The sequence below is a fragment of the Poromitra crassiceps genome (assembly GCF_964638095.1).
Source record: "Poromitra crassiceps genome assembly, chromosome: 15".
NCBI lineage: Eukaryota > Metazoa > Chordata > Actinopteri > Beryciformes > Melamphaidae > Poromitra > Poromitra crassiceps.
The window spans coordinates 16,268,756-16,287,987 of NC_139634.1; the positions used below are offsets into that span (position 1 = coordinate 16,268,756).

General features: G+C 44.6%; 2 protein-coding genes across 2 annotated transcripts in view; both read right to left on the reverse strand.

The window, feature by feature from the left end:
* The window catches only part of LOC310790075 (putative methyltransferase NSUN7), a gene marked incomplete at both ends in the record, with an annotated part of 37,046 nt that extends 33,544 nt beyond the window's left edge, over positions 1 to 3,502 (reverse strand). Inside the window, one exon of the mRNA XM_083651769.1 lies at positions 3,157 to 3,502. Coding sequence (XP_083507895.1) covers positions 3,157 to 3,502 — 346 coding nt within the window. The remainder of the gene's footprint in view (positions 1 to 3,156) is intronic.
* A 4,166-nt stretch (positions 3,503 to 7,668) lies between these two features.
* Positions 7,669 to 17,432, reverse strand: LOC310790302 (neuronal acetylcholine receptor subunit alpha-9-II; the record flags this gene model as incomplete). Its single annotated transcript, XM_083651979.1, has 6 exons — positions 7,669 to 8,480; positions 8,991 to 9,342; positions 10,033 to 10,213; positions 11,919 to 12,073; positions 15,283 to 15,428; positions 17,393 to 17,432. The coding sequence occupies 6 exons, from the start codon at positions 17,430 to 17,432 to the stop codon at positions 7,669 to 7,671; spliced, it is 1,686 nt and encodes a 561-aa protein (XP_083508105.1).
* Between the last annotated feature and the right edge of the window lie 1,800 nt (positions 17,433 to 19,232).

Sequence of the window (19,232 nt, forward strand, 5' to 3'; positions counted from 1 at the left end):
TCTGCCACCTATACAGAGCTTACTGACAGTCTGTGTCCTCTGTCACCTATACAGAGCTTAGTGACAGTCTGTGTCCTCTGCCACCTATATGGAGCTTACTGACAGTCTGTGTCCTCTGTCACCTATACAGAGCTTAGTGACAGTCTGTGTCCTCTGCCACCTATACAGAGCTTAGTGACAGTCTGTGTCCTCTGCCACCTATACAGAGCTTACTGAGTCTGTGTCCTCTGTCACCTATACAGAGCTTACTGAGTCTGTGTCCTCTGTCACCTATACAGAGCTTACTGAGTCTGTGTCCTCTGTCACCTATACAGAGCTTACAGAGTCTGTGTCCTCTGTCACCTATACAGAGCTTACTGAGTCTGTGTCCTCTGTCACCTATACAGAGCTTACTGACAGTCTGTGTCCTCTGCCACCTATACAGAGCTTACTGACAGTCTGTGTCCTCTGCCACCTATACAGAGCTTACTGAGTCTGTGTCCTCTGTCACCTATACAGAGCTTAGTGACAGTCTGTGTCCTCTGTCACCTATACAGAGCTTAGTGACAGTCTGTGTCCTCTGTCACCTATACAGAGCTTAGTGACAGTCTGTGTCCTCTGCCATCTATACAGAGCTTAGTGACAGTCTGTGTCCTCTGCCACCTATACAGAGCTTACTGAGTCTGTGTCCTCTGTCACCTATACAGAGCTTAGTGACAGTCTGTGTCCTCTGTCACCTATACAGAGCTTAGTGACAGTCTGTGTCCTCTGCCACCTATACAGAGCTTACTGAGTCTGTGTCCTCTGTCACCTATACAGAGCTTAGTGACAGTCTGTGTCCTCTGTCACCTATACAGAGCTTAGTGACAGTCTGTGGCCTCTGCCACCTATACAGAGCTTAGTGACAGTATGTGTCCTCTGCCACCTATACAGAGCTTACTGACAGTCTGTGTTCTCTGCCACCTATACAGAGCTTACTGACAGTCTGTGTTCTCTGCCACCTATACAGAGCTTACAGTCTGTGTCCTCTGCCACCTATACAGAGCTTAGTGACAGTCTGTGTCCTCTGCCACCTATACGGAGCTTACGGAGCAACTTTTTTTGTTTTGGGCAGATAAGAGTTATAATCACAAGATCAATACCAGAGCTCATTGGCATTTTGCTCGGCACGTTTTTTCCGCTGGTAAAGCATTTCTTCTCTAGGTTAACATCTGACCTCAGCTCAATTTTGGATCAGTCATTCCCAGGCAGTGCACAGAGGATGTGTCCTGTCTCTGTGTGTGTGTGTGTGTGTGTGTGTGTGTGTGTGTGTGTGTGTGTGTGTGAGTGTGTGTGTGTGTGTGTGTGTGTGTGTGTGTGTGTGTGTGTGTGCGTGCGTGCGTGCGTGCGTGCGTGTGCATGCGCGTGTGTTGCTGTCACTAGCAAATCGATTTCTGCACCTAAAGTCGGCCTGTTGGTAGGAGGAGGAAGAGGAGAGATTAACGCTGGCTTCCAGGCTGTGTCATTTCATCTGTACCCAATTTCACAACACGGCAAGTGCGAATGAATCCATCATGTGACCAAATGATGTGATCAAGCCAAGCCATCAGTCATGTCCATAAAATATGAATAAAGTTCCCTGGCCAATCAGCACCCCAGCTCTCTCTCTCTCTCTGTAACAATGATACACACTCTATCGACTATCTGTCACGCAAATGCACCTAATTTTGCGAACTGATTCCGGCACAGATACAGAAGACAATTCTCATTTCTTTTTTCCCATTATCTGTGCAGAGCACAGTCCAAATAACAAAGGGGGAATTATAGATCAGGAATAACGTGACCAGTGCATGAATCTGCTGATTATCCAATAAGCTATCCAATAGCGGCTTCTCAGCTTCTCAGTCTTTCCTTAATTTGCTTTACAATATTATCTCAATCGCATTATTGCCCCGCTAACTGATGCTCCGCAAATGAACTCATTTCAGGAACGTCAGGCTGGCAAGAATTGTACTAAGGTGGCACTGATAACACAGAGGGCTCTTTCTCTCGGAAATAAGCTTGGAAGTGAGGAGTGAGGATGAAACGGAAAAATACATATATCACAATCACTCTAAAGTGAATCACTTTTTTTCTCTCTGGGTAGAGATCAGGTTCATGCTCTGGGCAGAATTAAATTGTTTCCTTCACCTACACTGCAGTTAATGGCAGATCACTCATCCCAGTCAGTGTTTACAGGCGTCCTCCTATAGACAGCAATAAGAAGGTTGATGACGGACTGCTAAATAGTGGCCCAGAGATAAGACAGCGTCGCTATGTTCTTGTTATAGTCTCCTTAATAGTGATCCATTTCACTATATGACCTAACTACTCTGACCTACAGCTCTCAAACCAATTATTACAGTTTGCTGCTGTGTGAGGTCCTGGAGCTTGTGACGATGGATATTTTGAGGTGATCTGCATTAATATCTTGCGACATGTCGGCCTGGGGCTTATATCCAGGTGCGCTGGATGGATAGAGCAAAGGGACAAAATCATTCAGGGCTACAAGGTCTGTTCCTGCTATACCTGACCCCTCCATCCATGGAGAAGCAGTTAAATCGATTCCATCCAGCCGCGCCGCACTGACAGTTGGCTCACCTCCCCTCCCTTATCACCATGGTGATGACACAGCCCTGTGAGTTGGGCCACCCAGACCCCACCCTGGCTCCTGAGAACAGATTATGGGCCAAATTGATTTGTAGCATCACGCAGAATCCCCCCGGTCATTCGAGTGGTTTTTTCCCCCTCTCTTCTACTTTCCCCTCATCAATCTATCTATATTCAATTCCACCTGTCAATTAATTTCCCCAGGGCCATTCATTCTCATTTCAAATAGCTGTTTGTTTGCCTGGAGGCAAATCAGCAATTTTTACTGGCAATGCTATGTACCTGAAATTAATCAAAATCGGGGGGTCACTAAAGACCGTTTGCTGATGCCCTCTCTTCAAAGTCACCCAGTGTGTGTGTGTGTGTGTGTGTGTGTGTGTGTGTGTGTGTGTGTGTGTGTGTGTGTGTGTGTGTGTGTGTGTGTGTGTGTGTGTGTGTGCATGTGCGTGTGTGTGTGTGTGTACAAGGTAGGCAGATCATGAAAGGAAGGAAGGAAGGAAGGAAAAAAGAAGAGGCTTCAACACATCCATCCATCTTCTGATAACTGACATTTAAGTGTGTTGAAGGCCAGCTCGTAAGCTGTCCTCTGCATCTCCTCATCCTTGACCCCAGGCAGAGGGAGCCCCGTTCGCTCCCCATAATACACCAGCCGGTGGGCAGCAGGCTTCTCCAGGTGGGTGTTGTGGAAGACGGCTGCCGCCAGCAGGTAGACGCTGTCTGGGAAGCCCAGTTGACCATGGGCAGGTGTGAGGAGCTCTGGAGGAAGGGCAGGGATCTCACTGTGGACCGGGCCATCCAGGAGAGTCAGGTCTTTGATGCTGGGGATCTGGGAGGCAGCGGCTGTCTTGCATGCAGAGGAGTGCCTGGAAAGCACTCTGTTTCTTTTTCTCACCATTCTCTCACAGCAGTGTTTTCTCTCTCAGGACACCTAAAAACACACCATAGCCTACCTGTAAGCCCCTTACCTGGTGGTTTGAAATAATAGCCAGTACATGTCATACACAATTCAAATGTTATGCCATGTAAGATATATGTTTTATGCCATGTAGCCTAATTGTGCTTTTTATCAATAGAATAGCCCATGATGTTTGTGAGCAAACAACCAGCCATATAAACCATAAACACATAAATATAAACATATCTGCAGGCTGCAGCCTATAACGTTAATTAGAAAACAGTAGTAGAACTATGTAATTCATAAATGTAGGCTAAGAAATGTGAAACAGAAACACCTCATTGTTGGCCTACTTCTTATTTGTTATCACGGTAGCTTTAATAAATCATTGCGAATTATTTGCTTCATTGGTTTGAAAATAAAGCAATTTGAGCTGTATACTTGAAGCCACTTGTATTTCTTTAGTTTAAAAAAATCCAGGAACAGTTTTGCAACAAAAGCTAAGTAGTAGGCTATAACGCTATAACTGTGTCCTGCAACGGACACCTGGACGCCTGTTTCGTCACGTCCGGGTCAGAGGTCTCTCGACGTGGTTTCCGGTACTTTAGCAGGCATTTCAGATGCTGGATCGCCGCTTTGTGAAAGTGGAACTAATTTATACATCTATATGTGTCAATATGTGGAATTTCATATGAATATGTGCATGGTAACATGTCAAATTACTTTAGGAAAGTGACTTTGATGACAGAAAGCCATAAGACGTGCTTGGGCGACGAGAGTTACTGATCTTTAAAGTTGCTAGCTTGCTAGCTAGCTAACGCTAGCTTTGTCTAAAACACAACAAGGCCAGCTAGGTAGCAATAATGCAGCAAAATGGGACTCAGCGACCACTACAAGCCACTCGCTTTGTTGACTATTACTGGCTTGCTAACCACTGGCTTGCTAACCAGCAGAGCCGCAGAGTGAGCTGTCCGTAACAGGACAAGAGCAGCTTTCAGTTAAGACGCCAGCGGTAGCGTCCGTTCCCGACTCTGGTAAATCAAAGACACAACTAAAAGAAATTATTTCAACGGTATGTTGCTAGAAAGAAGTTCGACTTAACGTTTTCGCCGTTAAACTACACGGAAACATGACATGATCATTGTAGCAGTGTTTGAAGCACAATTTTAACAGGAGTTTTGTAAAAATATTGTCCGTTGCAGGACTCGCTTCCGTTATGCAACAACTATGACAAAACTGCAGTAACGGTACGGTGTGATATTACCTTATGGAAGGGGTGTCCTCATGTTTTCTCTCAAAAAAAGATTGTATCCGAGTCTGAGAGCCCTCATACTTTCAACTTCACTTCTGTCTACAAACGCTATTACATTAGCTGTTTTGTTACATTAGCGCCAGTAGCGGTTTTGTTCACCTTGACTGACTCGACGGAAAGTTTCAGACGCCAATAACAACATAAATCTGGCTCCGCTCTGAAGCGACGGGCGTCTCCTCAGATGCTGTAAGTGTGACGAACGTGACTTATTTTATTACTAAAAAATATATTCTATTTATATTTGTTGGCGTTAGTTTCTCTGGATTGAGTCAAAGCTAGCTCTTCACTAAAAACAAACTTCCCAAATGTCTGTCTATCAACATTGTGCAGCACCTTGGATTAGCATGTCTCCATCACTATGGCAACTATATGCTAATTTCAGGGTCCTGCTCTTCACGGATCAGGAATTAATCTCTTTAGCGCTGGATGTCCTCTGCCTGTCTGTCTGTCTGGAGGACTGCGCGCTTGTTAAAGTTTTACAGTGTTATATATGTCATACTGAAGCTAATGACAGCACTGGTGGACAATGATGCAGATGGCCTACTACAGCCGTTGTTCTCAGTCCCACTTTGGAGAGAGGAGGGTGGGGTCAGAAATTATGACTCTGCCCGGGTCTACTCTGTCACATTCATGCCGAAGAGAGAGACTCAACCAGGAGACTGCACGTACCAGGAGGCACCTTGAGCAGAGGACACTGTGGGCTCTACTCACAGTAGTCTGGCTGGGAGCAGGACCTTCCATGTGACATGACTCATACTTATATATGAATTGATATACTTAACTTATATGATATATAGGCTACTCATTTCTCAGTAGTGAAATATTGTTATGAAAAGACATTGGATTGGAAATGAGTTTGTGGCACAGTCTTTAGCCTACTAGACAGCATCAGACAGTGAGCTCTCTGGGGCATCCCACAACCACCGGAATGGTAAATGTGAAGGGAGTGCCCTCTACTGGATATTTAAGGTACTGCGAGAGAAATTAACACATCTGACTGAGAAATTACCATTGTCTGGAATGCCTGAAGATATCCTATTTTCTATGAGACTGCTCTGCCTACTAGAGGGGGACAACACAAACACTACATGAAACAAATGACAGAACAAAAGGTGCATCGGTGAGGAGGGAGAGAGACAGAATGGTCTGAAGGTCTTCTTAAGCCCAATGAGTAATCAGCCTAACGATCCCAACACCAGGCTCCTGCAAGACAGGAGAGTGGGAGAGTCGTCACACTTTTATCTCCCATTTACATCTGGTATTAAAATGTGTTTCAGGGGGTCAGATTGCAATCAAATAGTGCTTGACCACATTAAAGTACAGGTGTAAATACACCCAAGACACATTGAGGATGGATTGTGATCTGATTGGCCAAACCACCTCCAGAGGTGGTCAGGGACACATTGTGACCACATTGAACACAAGTGTAAATGCAAATGCATTCTCAATCCACATACAACAGTCACTGCTGTTTTTCTGCTGCTCTACGCTATGGAGCTTACCTGATCTGATCGCAATGTGATCTCAATGTGGACACTGGGGACACTACCAGGTGTAAATGCAATCAGGTGAATGTGGTCAAGCACTATCCGATTGCAATCTGATGACTCAAAACACATTTTAATGCCATGCGTAAATGGGGTCTTACAGCAGCAGAAAAACAGTGGTGACTGTTGTTGTATGTGGATTGAGAATGCATTATTTCCACTTGTGTTCAATGTGGTCACAATGTGTCCCTGACCCTCCGGAGGTGGTTTGTGCCGAGCCTCAATGTGTCTTTGGTGCATTTACACCATACTTTCGTGTGATCAAACACCAATCCCATTGCAATCTGATCACCCAAAACATTTTACTGGCAGGTGTAAATGGGTTCTTAGATGTTTTATTACAGAAAAGTGTAAAACACATGACTAAAAGTAGTGATAAATTATTTCATTGTGCTTGGAATTCTTGTGAAAATGATTTACCCTTTTTACTGGGGACCCCCTGGAACCCCCTCAAGGACCTCTGGGTGTCCCCGGCCACACTCTTGAGAGCCACCGAGCGTAAACCGGAACCAAGGTGGGCTCTTGAACGGATCTCACACCGGATGTCAAATTGAACAGTAAGAGGAACCAGGCCCTCCAGAGAGTCTGTTGAGACTGAGGCCACTGACGTGAGGTGTTTCTCTCTCTCTCCCTCCCTCTCTCTCTCTCTCACACACACACACACACACACACACACACACACACACACACACACACACACACACACACACACACACACAACTCATCACTTGACTTTTCCAGTTGAAGGTATGGGGCTCTTGGTGTGGGGGTGGGTAATTTGTGTTACATAATTGATGCTCCATATTGCCTTACATCCTCATGGCCCCGGTCCCACTGCAGAAACAAAGCTTATCCATTAACTATTCACCGGATGATTTTGAACAGAAAAATGATTCCCAGTCTGGGTGTGTTGTACACCGACTCCGTGTCTCGCAGCCCCGAGGCATCTGATTTCACACTAGTGAATAAGACATGTGCAGTGTCCACCGCTCATATTTTAACTTGACAATAGCTCACCTTACCAGTATTCAGTGGTGAGATGACGAAGTGTACTGTATGAAGGCCATGATGGATGGAGTTAGCTAGCAATGAGCTGTGTTTACGACACACTGAATGGAGATGCCAAGAGGTGTACAGCAGGTGAAATAGCCAACAGACATTCATCCACACAAAACTTTCATCATCAAAAATACTTTATTGAACTGAAAGCAGTGGTTTAACAAAGATAATTTGTTGTATTTAAAGACTTCATCACAGACAAATAGTTCGAATAATGAAAGGGAAAAACCTGCAACGTTGCTGCTTGCTCACGGTGACTTGCCGATGATGAGGATGCTCATGATGAAGACCATCACGAAGAAGATCCACATGAAGAACCTGTCCATCACTTTGGCGACCTTCTTCCACTCCACCCCTTTGGCCTGGTTGGCCCTCTGCTCACGGAAGCAGTTGGCGATGTACTCGACGTTCCGCAACAGCTTCGTGTCCGCGCCGGGGAGCCCGCTGCCGTGGCTGCAGAACACGCAGGGGCCAAAGGTCACGGTGGGGCCCGGGGCCGGAGGCTTCCAGTCCTCGGGGCAGCAGGGGGGCTTTTGGTCTTCGGGGCAGCAGGGGGACTTTTGGTCTTCGGGGCAGCAGGGGGGCTTTTGGTCTTCAGGGTAGCAGGGCAACTTTTGGTCTTCTTTGCAGCAGTCCCCTGTGAAGACGTTCCCGTTAGAGCCCTCGTACTTCCCGGGGGCGAAGCCGGAGACATGGTTCTGTTCGTCCCTGGTGATGTGGTGCTGGGGCTTCACTCTGGGGTGGTGCTGGGGCTTGGGGGTCTGGGGCCGGGCGTATTTGTGGCGTTGCTGCTCCCCACGGCCGCCGTGGTTCCCTGGTTTACCGTTAGCCTGGACTTGGGGGGTGAAGTACTGGTTATGGAGGTCTTCCTGGGTGGAGGAGGCACAGTTCTCACCCACCTCGTAAACCATGAAAATCTTGGACATGTAGTCGATGATGAGGACTTTTGCCCAGTGGGGCACTGGCTTGGCCTCGGCGCCGCAGAAGTGGATGTTCATGATGAAGATGGTGAGAGCCGTGGAGGCGGTGATCATGGCCATAGTGGCAATATAATACTTTGCTGTGTGACAGAAAGAACAGACAGACAGGGAAGACTTTACTGCACAGACTCTCCAAACTTGCACGTGAAATGACCACCAGTCCACCACCTTTAGTGAGGCCTAATTGTTTGGGTCATACAGCTTCAGCAATACACATTTAAATGTAGCACTATCCTAAACATTGAGTGCGTTTACAGGCACACAACAATCAGATAACTGAGAATAATCAGGTATTTGGCAATAATCTCATTTACGCGTTTACACACACTTTAGTAAGTAGCAGGAACTCACCTCGGAGTCTGTGAGTGGACAATGAGATTGGGCCATGCACTGAATAAAACTGATGATTCAGCAAAAAAGCTAGGTGTGTTTATCAGATAGGACTACCAGTATGCTGGTTAACTTACATGACCACATGAATAATCTGGTAACTCCAGAAATCAGATCATGATTTATCAGATCATCAGATCACGAGGTTTATTGGTGTAGTGTGCATGTAAACACACTCATTGAAAGTGACAGACACTGACCTATAATCGGCACGTTCTCCGAGGGCGGCATGATCTCAGCCACCATCATCTGGAACACGGTGAGAGACAGCAGCACCGTCATCCCCAGAGAAACCTTCTCCCCGGACTCGGCCGGCAGGTAGAAGCCCAGGGGAGCCAGGAAGGAGATGAGGAAGCAGGGCAGGAGCAGGTTGAAGATGTAGAAGGCGGAGCGCCGCTGCAGCAGCACGGTGTAGGTGATGTCCGGGTAAGGGTCCGAGCAGCAGCCGTATGATATGACGTTCTTGGTGGCCGGCATGCCGTGCAACTTCCACTCCACGTTCTCCACAAAGTTGGACAGCTCCGCGGTCACCATGTCCGTGTTGATGTCTACCTGCAGTTGGTGCAGAAGGAGAAATTAGCAGCCAAACAACGAGTAGATACACAGCCAGCTCAAGCTATTGTGTTCTGGTAAAACGTAGTTTAACTAGAACACATTCCGAGTCAAGTGCTGTTGTCTGCATTGAAAGGCTACTTTGGTTATGCCTATTTAGGGAAAACTATATTCCCTAAAATATTCCATGAAACAGAACTGATTGTGATGACTGTGGAAATGAGACCACAATTGAAATATTCTCTTGAGCGTTATTGTGTTATTATCGGTAGTTGAAATTTCAAGTAAATTCATTCAGTCAACTAATCTACTTCATGCAATCTGGTTACAAACTAATGCACGCAGGTGCATCTATACACAGACACCATTATCTGCATTTTTTATGAGAGGATGACATAGTACTTACCTTGTAGTGTAGGCTATCTAAAGCCAATGGACAGCCGAGCCAGACGTGAAGCAGACCTGGGTCTTGTATCAGTTAACTAAATTAACTATGCGTTTGTTATCACAAACGCACACAAAACTGGCCGCTTCATCTCACTTTCCTACAGCTGTAAGCAGTGTTGTGTAGAACCACGTAAAACGCTGGGTAAACTAGAACCAGCCATGCAGCATCACAAGGCAAACAGCTACCGGTGGGTTTACCCTCCACAACGCACTACATCACTGGTTATAAGGGTGTTTCCATACCTGGTTACCATTGTAGGTCCAGGAGCCGAAGGTCAGGTTACACTCTTGTCTGTCGAAGGGGAAGTAGGTGACGTCCACCACGCAGGAGCTCTTGGTGATGGCAGGGGCGTCCCAGGTTATCTCTCCGTTGTAGCGCAGCACCACGTTGGTGTCCATCGGTCCTGAGAAGTCATCATCAGCCCTGGAGGAGGGGGGAGACAGTAGAAACACAAATGAGCACCTCACATGTCGCATGTAGCAGTATCCCCCCCCCCCCCCCATTTTCTCCCCAATTGTACTCGACCAATTCCCCCTGCCAAGCTGTGCTAGTGCAGCGACCAGGAGACATGCCCTTCATCTGGCTTCCCAGTTCCCAGGCCGATTGTGCCTGTATGGACGTCTGACCAAGCAACACGGGGCTTGAACCTGTGACCCTCATGCTGGTGGCGAGGGAATCTACCGCTGCACTACCCAGGCGCCCCTAGAGCTGCAGAATGTTGTTACAGGAGGGAAGGTCGTTCAAATCTCCTAATCAGTTGTTTTTTTGCTACAGGGTTGTATATTTTTGGCAGTATTTCTTCTTAATTTTACATTTAATGTTATAAAAATTATATATTTTATTATTGTGTTGTTGTTGTTGTTGTTGTTGTTATTGTTATTGTTATTATTATTATTATTATTATTATAGTAGCTCTACTCTATCCTCCTTCAGCAAAATAGCGACTAGCCCTCAAGTGAAGCCATGCACGCCTGATGGAGCTGCTCAGTGGCCAACATTGCAAGACTGTGGTTGCACAGGTTAACTGAAGTATGTATGTGTGTGTGTGTGTGTGTGTGTGTGTGTGTGTGTGTGTGTGTGTGTGTGTGTGTGTGTGTGTGTGTGTGTGTGTGTGTGTGTGTGTGCAACCTTCCCTGTTGCTGGAACTAGTGTTCTAGGCTCATACTGCAATGTGCTTGATCAAGTAACCTGTTGAAGGGTTCAAATAGAATGGTAGCATAGAAGGCATTTTCTCTCATTTTAAAAATGAGGCCTTATCGGCAGCTCCCTTCTCCTTTTGATTGCATTTCCCCCCCTGTGCAGCTTGCCCTTTAGGAGAGCCAAAGTGGAACATCACTTCCTGCTTCAGCACTGCACCAGAGATTTTCATCCGCCATTTATTTCCCCATAGACATTTCGTAAAATGCTTATAAAAAATAGTTTTACTTGTTCAAACCAAACGGTTCAGATAGAAACAGGAGAGACCGAATAACATTTCACTGGGACCAAAACGTAAAAAAATGCGGGTTTAAAGAAAATATTTTTTCGATGTTGTTTTTTTTAAGTTTTGGACCGAGTGAAATGTTCTATGGTCTCTCCCGATTCTAAATATAGCTGAACCGTTTGGTTTGACCAAGTAAAACTTGGCATTTTACAAAATGTCTATGGGAAAATAAATTGCGGAAGAAAGTCTCTGGTACAGTACTGAAGCAGGAAGTGACGTTCACTCTGCCTCTCTATAATACTTACAGTATGAGGATCAAATGTCCTGAAAGAAAGATGAGGGAAAACTCTCCAAAATGATGGAATATTGCTGATCGTCACTCTTTAAAGGGACCATATTAGGTCTAGTATTTGGCTTTAGGGTAGAGGCTAGAATTAGGATTAGGTTTAGACTGGAGTCAGGGTTGAGGTTAGGTGTGTAGTGGAGCGGGTTCAGGTTAGAGTAAGAGGTTATGATGATATGAAAGTGGCCAACATAGGTCCAATTATTTCATCAAAAAAGGTTCCAAGGCACTCTTCTTCATTAAAAAGCTTTAAAAAGGTCAAATTATATATGTGTGTGTGTGTGTGTGTGTGTGTGTGTGTGTGTGTGTGTGTGCGCATGTGTGCGTGCGAGTGTGTGTGCACGTGTGACGTACGGGCGTACTTGTTATAGAGGACAACGTCGGGCCTCCACACCAGGCTGCTGGGGATGCGGATGACCTCCAGTCCATCGTAGTCCTCTTTATTCCACTTCAGGTAAGTATCGTGCCAAATCTGCCTGATCCACAGGTAGGCTATCAGCACCTGGTCCCTCTCGTCCTACACACAAACGGAGACGCAGCCAATGGAAAGAGATACATCCTCAAAGATTAGCCAGAGATCCTCTTCATCCCCTAGCCATTGCTCTATTGCTCATTAACTCTCTGCAAGCCTTTGCATCAGTCAAATCTGATTTACTGTATATTAGTAGATGCTTAGTGAGTAGCAGTACTATTAGAGAGACATGTTAAGTTAAAATGGCACTTTTTAAAATTTCATTCATGATTTGCTGCATAAGAAATAAAATCTAACTTTTGTAGCAGCATATTGAATTGCATACCATCGCCATCGCATCATATCGCGCTGAATCGTATTATGTTGAATCAAATCGTGTCGAACCGCACTGCATCGCAATCACTAATATGGTAGCATATTGCATCGGTAGTTGCTTCATTATGTATCTTTAATGTATCGAATTGTTGGCAACGCATCGAGATACGTATCGCATCACCTCAGTGATGGAGATTCTCATCCCTATTATACAGGCAGATAAGCCTCGGATAGATTATCTGAAATCCAGACCCCACTGTCAATATCAGGTGGATGAGTGGTTGGCTGTGGGAGGGGTGGCTTGTATCGCTGCCAGAGCCTGACGCAAGCTTTCACCAAAACACTGGACCAAGGAGAGCATAACGTCTTTGGGTAAGGGGACACTGTCTCTGTCTCTCTCTCTCACACGCACACACAGGTGATGAGTCACTCTACGTCGTTGACATGAACACACACACCGCAGAAAATGTAAGGCTGACCCGGCATTGAACCTGAACGGAAACCAGAGGTGGCTGAGTAACAGTAGGCCTGGTATGTACAGTAGGAGGTCTGACTGTAGGCCTGGTATATACAGTAAGAGTCTGACTATAGACCTGGGCCCAGTTGCACTAGGTTAAGATTTCCCTTAGAGTCAAAGTTAAGTGTCCATAAAACAGAATCGGCTGCACAAAACACCCTTAAATCTTGTGCTTATGTTTTCCTTAAAATGTTTAACCTTATGGAGAAGAATTAAGGGTGTTTTGTGCAGCCGATTCTATTTTATGGACACCTTAACTCTGACTCTAAGGGAAATCTTAACCTACGGTGCTTTGTGCAACTGGGCCCTGGTATGTACAGCAGAAGGTCTGACTGTAGGCCTGGTACTGTATGTACAGTAGGAGTCTGACTGTAGGCCTGGTATATACAGTAGGAGGTCTGACTGTAGGCCTGGTATATACAGTAGGAGTCTGGCTGTAGGCCTGGTATATACAGTAGGAGTCTGACTGTAGGCCTGGTATATACAGTAGGAGTCTGACTGTAGGCCTGGTATGTACAGTAGGAGGTCTGACTGTAGGCCTGGTATATACAGTAGGAGTCTGGCTGTAGGCCTGGTATATACAGTAGGAGTCTGACTGTAGGCCTGGTATATACAGTAGGAGTCTGACTGTAGGCCTGGTATGTACAGTAGGAGGTCTGACTGTAGGCCTGGTATATACAGTAGGAGTCTGACTGTAGGCCTGGTATGTACAGTAGGAGGTCTGACTGTAGGCCTGGTATGTACAGTAGGAGGTATGACTGTAGGCCTGGTATGTACAGTAGGAGGTCTGACTGTAGGCCTGGTATGTACAGTAGGAGGTCTGACTGTAGGCCTGGTATATACAGTAGGAGTCTGACTGTAGGCCTGGTATATACAGTAGGAGGTATGACTGTAGGCCTGGTATGTACAGTAGGAGGTCTGACTGTAGGCCTGGTATGTACAGTAGGAGGTCTGACTGTAGGCCTGGTATGTACAGTAGGAGGTCTGACTGTAGGCCTGGTATGTACAGTAGGAGGTCTGACTGTAGGCCTGGTATATACAGTAGGAGTCTGACTGTAGGCCTGGTATGTACAGTAGGAGGTCTGACTGTCATTCATACACATCACAAGGCGCAAACCCATCTTTGAGTCTCTGCTGCAGGGAAATTTTGTCAATAGTGATCATGGAAATTCAGCACAAATTGTTCAGTAAAGGTTCAGTAAAAATAACTTCTGGGTCACGTCTATTATTATCTAATCAAGTTTATTTGTATAGCCCTAATTCACAAGCTGGTCTCAGAGGACTTTACAGAAAATGTGTCTAGCTAAATCTAGCTAAGCACAATTAATAAACAGAATTGAACAACTTATATAAAGCTTATAAAAAACAAGCATAGAAGAGAAGAGAGGGAGGGGAAGAGAGAGCAGAGGGAGAAGGGAGGAGAGTGGAGAGAGAGAAAGGAGAGAGGTGGAGAGAGAAGAGAGAGGAGGAGAGTGGAAAGGGAGAAAAAGGGAGGGAGGGAGGGAGAGAGTCAGAAAAGAGAACAGAACAAGAAGACACAGACCCTTTAACTACTCTAACCTTAACCTGAACTACCTAGCAACCAAATAATCTAGCTAATCTCCAGCCTAACCTGCCCTATCCTACCCTACTCTGATCTAATTCACCTGAATTAACAATAATCTACAATAGGCTACTCTATCTAAATGAACTCTGTAAAATTCTGTTACAGTTTAGGCATTTAGCAGCTGCTCTTCTCCAAAGTGACTTGTGATTATTGCAATTCCTCAAGCATAAACAGGGTAAGCAGCCACATCATTCCATGAAATGCCATGAAAAGCAAAAGTGCCACAACATTAAACAAGAAGCGGAAAGTAAAAAGATCACTATCACTCCCATCAGCAGTTGGGTTAAGTCAATAAGCAAGTATAATAATGAACTAACTATGCAAGTATAATACAGGATGTATGTAGCCTAAGTATCATAATTTAACACAATAACAACAGCTAAGTGATCAAATTCCAACAAGACAGGTCTACTGTCTTGTTTTACTCAGCGTCATTATATTTAAAAGAAATGCCGTTACTAGTGTTTAACTTTTTTTATACAAAATCTATTTTGTCAGACGTAAAACAAGGCAACAACAGGAGACAATTTTACTATATATTATTTTATTCTATCCTTTTTTATTGGCTCTTTGTGTTGTTTTTATACTTTTACCCTACTGTGAACACCTCAAATGTGTTACAATGCAACCCAAATTTCGCTATGGCGGAATAATAATAATAATAATAAAGTTGCTATTGTAATCAGGACCAATCCCTGTTTCAATTATGAAAAAGCTTCCTAGCACTAAAGGGTATTTTCCTACTTTGAAAATATTTCAACACTGCTAGAATTTCGATTTGCAGATCTTGTCAAGTCTCCGAGGCGAGCTACCCACCATATCTTTGATCTGGGAAAGGGTGATCTGCAGGGTGACGTTCAGGGCCTTGTCCGTATCGTCCACCGGCCGCAGGGAGCTGGAGTAGTTCTCCATCAGATCTTTCAGAAGCTTGTGGGCGTAGCGGCCCTGGGCCGAATGAGCCACTGCAGGGAGAAAGGAGACTGAATCAGTCTTTCTCAAGTTTGTTCAAGAACAACACAAGTGCTTTTTGATGGGGTTTGTACGAGTGCTGCGTGTTTTTGTCTCCCACTGGGCTTTCTGTGTAGGTGACTTCTTATACTGTAGTCGTCACGTTAGTTAGTCAGACCATATCCTTGGAGGTTTTTAACTAATTTCAGCTGCAGACTCTGATAGGATTCTTCAACAGGTCTAGGTGAGAGTTTAGGGTTCAATTTCAATTCTGCTTCACATGACTCCATGGTGGGATAACTGGTTATAAGTAGCATTCAATTACTATAACTTTAGAAAAAAATAAAGACACTTGTTGCTGCGTATGCGCTTAATATAGTGCTGGCAAATTGATATACAGTCAGCATGCACTTTATTAGGAACACCTGTAGACCTGCTTATTCATACATTCAGACAATCATGTGGCGGAAGTGCAATGCTTAAGCTCACAGGTCAGCAGCTTCAGGTAATGTTCACATCACGCATAAGAATGGAGGAAAAATGTGATCTTAGTGACTTAAGACCGTGGCGTGGTTGTTGGTACTGCTTTGATTTCTGAACCTGGGATTTTCATGCACAACACTCTCTGGATGTTACACAGACAGTCTCTAGACTAGGGTACACAGACAGTCTCTAGAGTCTAGATGTTACACAGACAGTCTCTAGATGTTACACAGACAGTCTCTAGATGTTTCACAGACAGTCTCTAGACTAGGGTACACAGTCTAGAGGAGGGGTGGGCAACATTTTTTTCCAGAGGGCCATACTGACTTACATCATGTAAGCGAAGGGCCACACATTGGACATCATACCTGCCAACATTCCTGATTTTTGTGGGAGTCTCCCTATTTTTAACGCTCTCTCCCACTGTTATTGGTAATTTCTTGTTAATCTCCCGATATAATAGTGATACAAATCCAATCCAGGTGAGATTTATTAACATAATTCTGCCTTTTATTGAGTTTTTGGGGCTTTTGTTTTGTTTTTCTTTGAGGACTTTGGGGGCCGGATTGAGATGGTCCAGGGAACAGGTCCGGCCCTGGGGCCGCATTTTGCCCATGTGTGGTCTAGAGGTTACACAGACAGTCTCTAGAGGTTACACAGACAGTAATTGTATGTATACATGTGCCCATAGTAACATAGATTTCACCCCAATTTCCCCCGGATGGCCTGTAAAATGTAGTGGCTGCTGTTTCCAAGAACATAGTTACTCAGCCACTTATAAACATTTCCATGAAAGCCATATCTGTACAATTATTTTAAAGCAAAAATATCATGGTTAACTGTGTCAAAATCTTTCAAAATGTGTAAAACCTATTGCATACTCGTTTGTAATCTGATTACTTACTGTGGCTATTAAAGTGAATCTTGAATCTTGGATTATTACCTAAAGATGTATACATTATATCAGCAAGTTCTAAAAGTGCCATAACTTGAATGATTTTTATGTTGTAGCTCCTCTCATTGAGAATAATGGCTGTAGGCTATTTAGGCAAAGTCATGTGTGCTATATATGAACTTGAGTTATAGTAGCCTATAGGCAATGAGCAGTCTGTCAGTGTTGTATACCATTATTGCCCAAAAATAACCACTAGTCATTAATACAAATATTACTGGTATAAAGCGTTTCTTACTTACCTACTCAGTAATCAGCCATTGTAATAGTACTACATTAAATATCTTTCGCTTGGACTTAGTTGTTTCCAGTCAGAGGGTTACACGTTTTAAGGAAAGGCAATAATTGTTTGTGCGTAATTACGCACACAAGCAATGCGTTCAATAGCCTACACATTATTTGATATGGATATTATTTCTTCTACCAATATCAACGAGAATGGCTCTATAGTTAAAAGTTACAAACAGTACATTCATTTCAACCATAAACGTACAGGAAACTTTCTTTCTTTTTTACGCACGCTTTTCTGTGCGCTTGGCTCACCTTCAAGCAGCAGCATCGCCAGACAGATTATTGGAACCATCCTCTTGGGCATTTTCGAACTAGAAAATATGCTCAGTAGCAGACGAACGGAGACACAGACGCGGATGAAAAGTAAACATTACCTCCTTGGCGGAGGTAACGTTAACAACTCCAAGGAGAAACGAGAGGTGATTGCAACAAACAAATTAACGGACGTTGGCCCATACATGACGCCCGTTCAACCCCAATTGAACTCAGTTGCTGATACCGGGGCGCCGTTTCCGTTGTTCATCTTCCTCGCGTTTTAGGCTTCGCTTTGCTTGGCAGGGGGCAGCATGTCTGCTACTGAGACACGGAATAAAACCCCGGCTATCACATGACACCAGCAGAGTAGACCGAGAGAAACTAGATGCCCGCGAATCATCGCCTCACCACGCACTGGGCGAGTCACCTGTCAGTCAAACGCCTGCCCCCAGGTTGGCTGCAGCTGCTCCTGCAACAGATCACTAATATCAAGGGAGATCTGGAGAAGAGATGGTAATTTCAGGGGGTATTCAATCAATCAATCAATCAATCAATCAATCAATCAATCAATCAATCAATCAATCAACCAATCAACCATTCAATCAATCAAAACAATCAAACAATTAATTAATCATAATGGCTTCACTCAAGTATTAGGCTTTGTTTGGGTGGGTTTTACAAACCTGAAATAAAAAATCAGGTTTAAATGAAATACCCCTTTCAAGAAATAACTATAATCTGTCACACATTTTAAAAAGCCATATACAAATATTACAGGAAAATGATAGGAATAATAGCCATACCATAGAAGATGAAAAATGCCATTAAATACAAGGCCATATGAACTCACGAATGAGCACCACAGACAGTCTATAGGAATATTATGAGATGAGATTTGTACTATCAGTCATATGGAGTCCTGAACACTGAGCATTCCTCCATGCAGCTGCCCTGGCATGCCTGGAGGAGCACCAGCTAGGAGGTATACATGAAGATGGTACAAACACACTACTGTTGATTAGCACACACACACACACACACACACACACACACACACACACACACACACACACACACACACACACACACACACACACACACACACACACACACACACACACACACACACACACACACACACACACACACACACACACACACACACACACCAGCAGCTTTGATCCCATGTAGCCCACAGTGTGCAGGCTGAAATATGGCCATCAGATTATTGCCAGGGTTTCTCATGCGCTGAGGACACGGTTCTTGGAGGGGCCGACCCTGACACGACATGCTACCTCACAGGCCATCTGTTAGTGCACTCACCCTCATATACTGTATTTTGCATTTACTTTAGATAGATAAGCAAGGCGCTCTAAACACCTACATCACACCCCTCTCACTGACAGACGCTGCAAATGTGCTGGCTCAACGAAGAAATCTGAAACCAAGTCTCGAGCACTGTACAGAAACCCACTATATACAGTATCCATGTCTCCAGTTCTTCTGCATGTACATTCGTCATCTTAATTGGCTTGCTTGTTCTATTTTCAGTGACAATGTACAGACATTCCCTGTGGATTCACTTTATGCTAGCCTTTCAAATTTTGCTCTTCACCCCAGTTTTTACTCAAACACAGGCTTATACAAACATGTAGGATCCTATACATACAAGATGCATGTTAACATAGGTGCTCCAACTACCAATAATGGGGTAGAGGTTTAATTGTATGACTTTCAGCCATCTCAGGTGTATATAATTTGTAAACACACGCACACACCCTAATTGAGCATTGCATTGTTGCAAGGTAGTTTCTTGGTGTTACTCTGTAGCAGTTAT